Source organism: Opisthorchis viverrini (assembly GCF_000715545.1).
Source record: "Opisthorchis viverrini unplaced genomic scaffold opera_v5_367, whole genome shotgun sequence".
Lineage (NCBI taxonomy): Eukaryota > Metazoa > Platyhelminthes > Trematoda > Opisthorchiida > Opisthorchiidae > Opisthorchis > Opisthorchis viverrini.
The window spans coordinates 34963-43356 of NW_008752027.1; the positions used below are offsets into that span (position 1 = coordinate 34963).

General features: G+C 43.9%; 1 protein-coding gene across 1 annotated transcript in view; it reads left to right on the forward strand.

Moving 5' to 3' along the window:
* T265_10452 (hypothetical protein) overlaps positions 1-8394 on the forward strand; it is a gene marked incomplete at both ends in the record, with an annotated part of 157053 nt that overhangs the window by 6730 nt on the left and 141929 nt on the right. Inside the window, one exon of the mRNA XM_009176827.1 lies at positions 1956-2411. Within this exon, the coding sequence (XP_009175091.1) occupies positions 1956-2411 (456 nt within the window). The remainder of the gene's footprint in view (positions 1-1955; positions 2412-8394) is intronic.

Here is an 8394-nt window from a genome sequence, read left to right on the forward strand (position 1 = left end):
ATACTTGTCATTTAAATGTTTTTCTTCTTTTTATACGAAGCCGCGTAATTGGTAGATCGATATTCTTTCGAGCTCGAGATAGCCCTGGTTAAGGCACGAACTTACTGACCGGAAGGTCACAACCTCTGCATCCCGACTGCTTCGGCAACCTGGCTGTTTCCTGACCCTCTTGCTTCCTCCGGGTGGCATGCAGCCAGGCGCCGAAAGGATCTTACAGCTGGACCATTTTTTAAAATATAGTTTTGAAGAGTAACACTGGGTTGCCTTTATGATTGCTGCGTAAGATCCATCGTCATCAGCAATTCTGAACTCTTAGTGTGTGATCACAGGACCTGTTTTCGTTGTATTCAGGTCCATCGCGTTATTTTCAATGAATGTAGAATGCCATTCCATATACTCAGTGCACACCCACCTCATGCAACAAAACCATGCAGTCACATTCATCACATTCCCGCGACAGTTAACTCCGAAGTTGGCACAAGTGGTGCACACACACACACACTGATCTAAAAAAAATCCGTCATCCCTCTGTCATCACGGTTGATTTTGAGTGACTACGGTTCTTATTTAATTATCTCTGCAGTCCTCTCACAATACCGTTTCAGGAACTTGTTGGGCTAGTCTTCCGCCCTTAGTTATGTTACTCGCCACGACAGAAATATCCGCACACAAAATTGGGGAAGCAAAACGACAGTATTGCACCCACGGCAGACCTGTTTTTACCAATCAGTAGTTTTGGCATCGTTAGAATCTCAATAGTTCCTGTCAGTCTGTATTCGATGCTGCTGCTATCAATCAAAACCTCTTATCCATCTTGCTCTCTTACCCCAGTCGAATCAATCTTTGCATATTCAACTCAGAGCGGAGTTTTGAAACTGGCCTAGGGGACCAGTTCATGATTACTTTGTAGATCCACTGAACCAGGTACCCACTCTATTTCCTAGTCACTCCAAGCAGCCACAGACTGTTACGTACCATCACCATTGACAGTTCCTAACGCGTTGGTTATGCGTTGTGGTATTTACGTCCAATGAATGTATCGTGGTTAATATAGTTTTTGGGCAAAAGCCGCTCCCGGGGACTGACCCACGTGGTCTTTTTGAGAGAGGATTTACCTGACCCAGCAGGCAATGTTTATGTAGTTGGACGACTCCGATACTAGTTTCTGGCTTTCTGTTCCCATCAAACTTGCGTATCAAAGTAGCTATATTTGGAGGGACTTCATAATGAATAAAAAGTTGTGAAGCAAATCACAGTAGTTTCCGTAACGTCACGCAAGAGAATATGGGTCAGTTTCAGCTATACCATTCCGATGCGACACTTTATCCTCGTCACGAATAACGTGACTCTTTGTGTATAGTTGTATCAGTTTAGTACACCATACGGTAGCTGCAACTTTTAGCAGCATTTTTCAGTGTTTGAGTTGGCTTAGTGCAGGTCCCATAGGTGACCTACAGAAATCGTTAAGTTGTTTATGCTGTAGAATAAATAAAGCTTAGGTCCGTTCAACTTGTTTTCCCTGTCATTCGTCCTTGATTTGGTCGGTTGCTTTGTTGAACAAACTTATTCAAGTGCTGTCATTTGTGTTTTGTGTTTCAAGTTGTTGTACACTTCTACTAGCGAGCTGGATGTGTTGAACTGAGGGCAGATGAGGTAGGCCAACCTATTTCTTGTGGTCCTCTTTTAGAGACTCTTTCTGTGACCCAAACTCCACTATGGTTTCATTGACGAAGAGGCATGAGTCAACCAAGTTCAAGTAATCATCTGTAATATTTTACACTTGCTCCTCTTGTTGTGTGCATACCTACACTCTTAAATATGACCGGTTCTCTCATTGTGGTCTGGGTGCTTGGGATTATGTCCTGTTACATATCACTCGCCACATATACTGTTAATTGCCTGGAGTTAATGTGACCCACCAACTTGCATTTCTTCCTGATTATCTGTTCTGATAGTCTCGCATACCGCCACAAAATCTCTTCGAAGTGAATGCTCTTTTGGAAGCTGAGGATCAACGGAGCGCTGCTCACGATGTTCAGACGACATCCCCATTCACACCTGATAGTTTCAAATCTTCCACAACTGGTTCTACTGGGGTTGGCTCCGGTGCTAACCGACGCTCAAGTCTTGCAGCAAACCCGGTGGGGACGCTGCGCCGCTTTCGAGCAGCCGCTTTCAGTTTGGCCCAGGTGGTCGAAGTTTGGGGTCCACGTTTACGAATTCGGCTTATCGGTACGGACGATCGCAATGATTGCTGGTTTCTGGTGGACTCTGATCAAATTAGACCATATCCTTCGGGTGAACCACTCCAGCCGCCGTTCGGCTATATGTATAACCATCTGAATTGGAGTCGTACACTGAAGAGCGCCACAGAGGGTGCAAAGTTTGCCGATCCCTCCTGGTTCGTCGAAGTGAGTAATGACACACATTATCCGTGTTGGTATCCTGGTTGTTCGTTTATGTCATTCATTTCAGTCTTGCGCATCAGCCAATCGGAATCAGGAACGTTTGAAACGACTTTCTAGCCACTGTTTGAATAAATAGTCTGCGTCCTTCTCAGGACCCCGAGTACAGTGTAATTACTATTTAAGTTCCCAATGAAACTTGTGGCATACGTTGCTTTCAGTGTCAGGGTACTATTGTCACAGGTTGTACTTAGATGGTTGACTGTCTGTTCCCAATACTCCTGCTGTGCATCCTTGTTTAGTGTTTATTGCTTCACTCGTCTGCTGTCTGACGTCACTTGTGGCGAAACATCTTGTTGGCTTTGATTCTCCTACTCCTTTCGAAAACACCCGAATAGCTCAGTGTCCGTATTTCGGTCTCCATATCTGCGTGGACTCCCAATCCAATTCCGTATACGAGCAAACATACAAATACACACAAACATACATTAAAATGAACCACACCCGTGTTTGTCTCGTAGAATTTCAGTTCACCGTGCATGAGCATGGTGCAGTTGTTAAGGCGCTAAATGCAGGTAGCTTCTATGAGTGCTTTAGCAGATTCTAGCTTATAGAGTGTTATGATCTTCAGGTCATTACGGGGGCATCGCTACTTGTCGTTTTTTTTCAGTCCAACTTGACCTGATTTTGACCCCAACTACAGTTTTTCTAATTGTTAAGCTTTCCAATCTGTCTATTCACCTGCGGGCTTATTAAACCAGTTCAACCTAAGCTGGTTCTTACAAGCTTATGCTGTGTTGTCCAACCAATGATCTTGAGAGACCTCACATGCGAAGGGATGCACACTGTTTGGACAGCATCAGCTTCGGATCTTTATTCCAACAATGTCCAAACCCTAGGCTTTTGGAAAGCCTGTAATTACAAACTAAGCTAAATAGTTGAATATTTCGAAGTGTGATTGTTCCATTTTGATCCAGAGAACGAGCTGTAGGTGATGCCATTCGGACATGCTTAATCAAGACCACAAGATCTGTACAGTGATTCCCTTGTAACTCAAGATCTGTTGAATAATAGCACCGTAAAGGTACTTTCTTAAGGCGGCGGTTATTGATCAACAACAGTATCGTCTAACAAGAAAAAAATTATTTAACGGAAGTACAGTCATGTTGACACGAATTTGGTTTTACCAGTAGGCCAGCTGAATCTCTCTGTTGTGATATGCCTCAGCTTCATGTGCTGCACAGAGGCCGCCCTATATCATAGTTAGTAGGGTATTCGAGGTATCGCAGTATGTTTTCTTCAGGGGGACCACTCATAAGGTTGCTGAAAACTCTTCGACAGCCTACGATCGGCTTGGGGTTCATCAGGCATGTGCAGTCCCAAAGTTTCCGGCAACTACTATTGTAGGTTCAAAGTAAGTCAGGAAACACGTAAGTGCCCGTTATCCGTACAATGCTCTCAGCTGCAAAACCTTTGCAAGTGGAGTAAAACTTTCTACGCCAAAATGTTGCCTTCTTTTGCGTATGTGCTTAAACCAAAAACCGTCCTAATCTATGCTCATATTTTTGCAGCTCACCAAATTTCATTGTTCACTGAAGCAATCAGGCCTCTGGCTGAAAAGTCTTGTGGGATAATTTCCCAGCATCGCTGAGACCCCGGGATGCCTAAATAAGGATTGAAAGTTTGGACTAGTAATCTCAACTCAACTGCCCGATTGCTTCAGTCCATCAGGGCCGCGTCATAACTTTCGAAAATTCAATTCCATTGTGCGAACACTGAGCGCCAAACGCGTAGGTAAGGAAATGGCTGTCTTGAGCACACGCAGCCAAACAGGTCCGCCTTGTGACGGGTAGGCAAACGTCTGAGTCATCTGTCCAGACATCGCACAGACAGATCTCAGATATATTGAAGGATGAGCACGCAGGCGTGCCAACCAATCGGACACGCATCCAATCAGCCACAGGTCAGGTCGGTGAAGGATAGCCGAGTGGACACTCACAGGCGAACTTTCTCTGACATATCGAAGCGGCTATTGCACAGGTGTTCTACTTGAACCCCCAAGAGGGCGAAACCGACCATGGGCTGTCGAGAAATTTCTAGCAATCCTAAAAGTAGTTTCCTTTAAGCGTTTCCTTGTTAGTTGTCATACAATGTAACCCAGCTTATATATTCGTACCGAAATAGGTTACTTTTGTATGATCAGCATTCATTTACTATTTTTTTTTCGGGATGCATAGTGTTTAAGATACGCCACTTAATTGAATGGGCTTGTACGTAGGTCTGCTTTGGCACTCATGTTATCAATATGAGTAAATTTTGCTCCAGATTCTTTCCGTCGTAGGTTTGTTCTTACAGACAGGATGTAGCACTTTCTGGTGTTTAAATAACATTCAAAGGACTAATGTCTTGTTGCGACCCAATATCCTGTATCTCCCGGGATAAGACACCTTCATTGTTATGTGTGTTGACCCGATCGCGCGAAATATTTCACCAAGTCGATTATCGGAATGTAGCACTAAAAACGGACTATCGAGTGTAAAATTGACCTTCAAGAAGAAACTAGCGTTGCCGATATTGTGACTCGGGGTAAAGGATACTTCCTATCTCTCATCATAGTTTCTCTGGTGGATTTTTCGCGCGATTAACGTAAACCCAAACAATATCTCCACTCCTGTAGTTTTCTTCCCATGTGGGACTTGCACGGCTTTGTCGTTTGAGGTTAGCTGTAAATCTTCCCTCCAGTTTATACACCGCGCTTCTTTCCACAGTCATACCAGTTTTAATTTTTCCCAGTCCAATATTCCTCTTATAGAAGGTAATGTTAGATGAAGTTTTTGGCGCATTCAACCACCACTTTTACTCCTGGTGTGAAGATGTATCACAAAGTATACTTCAACCAGGCTGCTGCTATCGGAATATCCAGTCCGTTTTTAACCGCACTCACAGAGCAGGTCAGTTGCATCTGGTATCCACACCCCGAAGGACTGTCTCAAAATATGTTCCGAGGCTTGTTTGATCATCCCATCTCCAAAGCTTTCCACGGAGTCATTTTCAGTGACGCTAACACACATGACGACAGAACCAGTCGACGTCTTTCTCAGATGATCTCGGGACATAGATTGCTACCGTTTTTGAGACGCAACCAGGCACTACCATTAACCGCCAAATCAATCAATCGACTGCCAATGTCTCTGACGCAGGCTACCTGGTTGACCCTGTTCATTTTGTCACCATCCTGCTACGCAAGTGAAACCCAGAACTGCTGGCTTTCTGTGAAGCAATCTAGATAGCACTCCACATTGTGTACAGAACACTGATCTAGTCATCCGACTATTGTGGGACTAAAGCCTAACTACCCCCTTTCTCAAAGCAACGTGTCGTTTGATGTAATAAATTGTTGTTACAATGTCCGATAGCTGTGCAGGTTGAATGTGTAACGTCTGTGACTGGTGAGACTAATTTGAAGTGTCGACATCTTGCAACCTGTATCTTTTGACTGTTCTGATAAAATAATATCGTGTAGCAAGACGGTTTGGTGGATTAAACGAGTTCGGTTTGTGATTCGGGTTAAGTTAACCTACTGGATACAGCATCCATTAAAAGCTGGATGGACTGACCACATCTGTGTCACGAAACTGTTCTACCCTCTGAATTGTGTTGACGGTAGCAGCACACCTAAACACGCGTACTCCTTTTGTTGCTTCTTCTATGCCAATCTATGAGGTGACCCGATTCCGAGATACACAATTCATTTGCACTCTTACTCTCTGCGGCTGGTTTATATCTGGGCCTTTCTAGAGTTGTGGCAACGGATGAATAGAAATGTATCTGGCACGTATACAACGTGGTTACTAGATGGTTGTACGTACGTTAACCACCTTTGTCTATGCGGCTTTGTGCCATCAACACACGCTCGGCACTCCCTAGGTCAGTTTTCAATCGATAAAACATGAAAGTATGGGGGAATCTACTTTCTTTTCAGCACCGGCTCTGGCTCAGGCTGTTCAGGTTGCACAATTAGACTACTATACTTGCACTTAAATATAATATAGTGCATTCTGAAGCCGGGTTTTAATTGATTCCCTCTCCTTTCTGTAAACCTTTACAAACTGAAACATAGCCGAAGTGACGAAAAATAGTCTCTTTCGTACGATTGCTGGTTGGCAAACTGAAATCGGGTTGGGAAAACGCATTACACCGAAAACAGCACTGGTAATAAGACTCATAGCTTACCTGGTTGCGGACGGTATCAATGCACTCTGGTATCCGACCACACACGGTCTTACCCACTGGTCAAGGTGTGAACTTACTGACCGAAAGGTGCGTGATTCGAACCCGACCTCTGCATCTCGACTGCTCCTGTTTAGGCTTGGGCAACCCGACACTATCTTGGCCCTGATGCTTCCTTCGGGTGGCGTGGCGTCTAGCTTTCGAAAGGGCTCTACAGCTGGGCTCACCGTCCGAATAAGATAGGTGTTTTGTGCACCCTTCTGATACTCATACTCTCATACTCATACCTTCATACTCTGATTCCACCCGACTTCATGCCCATAGACCATCAGAAACTGTCGCACAATACAGCAGCAAAGCATTAGTGTTATACTGTCGTTAATGGTGATGTGATATCAGAAACGGATTACCATCGGTTTCTTAGTCCGCAGGTTTCGCTTATACTGGGACGAAATTTTCACCTACCTGCGCAATCATTTGTAAACAAAAGTGTACGGCTAATCTTTTGTATAATGTCTCCGAAAGGTGACCAATTTCATTCGCCTCCCTATAACGCATTTTGGTAGTAAACTCACTTCCAGTGGAGACGTATTGTGGATTTTTTGAAATTGCCCTCTAAAGAGATCACGATGAAAAAAAGCAAATATAGACCTGTTCGAGTGGAGCAGCTTCATTCTTGATTATCAGTTTAACACAGTGTATTATTCTCTGCCCGTGGTTTTCTTTCGTAACTCGGCAGGGCGTGAAGCTACAATCAAAACGGTCTGCGTGTTTTGTATATCCGTTTAGATGGCATATTGTTCTCAATGTTCGGTTGTAGACTAGGGTGATTGTGCGAGCGAAATGAGCTTCATATAGTCGCGAGAGAATAATGATGAATAAGTTTGAAAACCGATTTTCTTGTCCATAATGTTTCCGCTGAATGCTCACATAAGGAAACCGAGCGACACGAATGTTGAAAATTCCACAACTTCAATAGCCACAGGAGAGCTTACTATGAAAAGCGAGCGTCTTAAAAAACAAATCAGCTGATGTGACCGCGGTTTTTGTGTTGTGTTTCTTTCTAAGGAAACCAGCGAAACGAATGTTGAAAATTCCACAACTTCAATAGCCACAGGAGAGCTTACTATGAAAAGCGAGCGTCTTAAAAAACAAAACAGCTGATGTGACCGCGGTTTTTGTGTTGTGTTTCTTTCTAAAATACGTGTTCCATCATTTTATCTCTCGTCGGAGACAAGAGTGCTGAAGAGGACGGAAATTTCAGCGATTGATATTTTCCACAGAATGGCTGTACTGCTCCAGTTTATCTGGTCAAATCAGGATGCTCATGACTCGCTCTGCATATTTGGGTTCAAGCCAATCCAGATGGATGATCAACTTGCCTCGTAGTTGCGACTGACACGGCTGGTGCTTCTTATTGCTGAAGTTTTGACACATGCTAGCTCTTCGTGGGGCTTAAATGATGTGTGCATCCTGTTTGAGCTAGTTTTGAAGTAAGATCCATTGGTTTGAACAAGAGATCTTGCCGCTAGTCGGTTTAATCTCTTGTTAAAACTAAACCTAGTGAGTTTCTAGTTCTATGATTTTTGTTCCTTAAAAAAGGCCTCCTCCGTGGGTCAAAGCATGAGTCTGTCATAGATGCATGTGTTGATAGTCTCTGGCTCACCATTCTGTTTTGTTTGCAGTCACCATCAGATCCGACGGATAATTTTTTCCGAGTCGGCGATAAGCTGGAAGCAGTTGATCGTCACAACAGCCA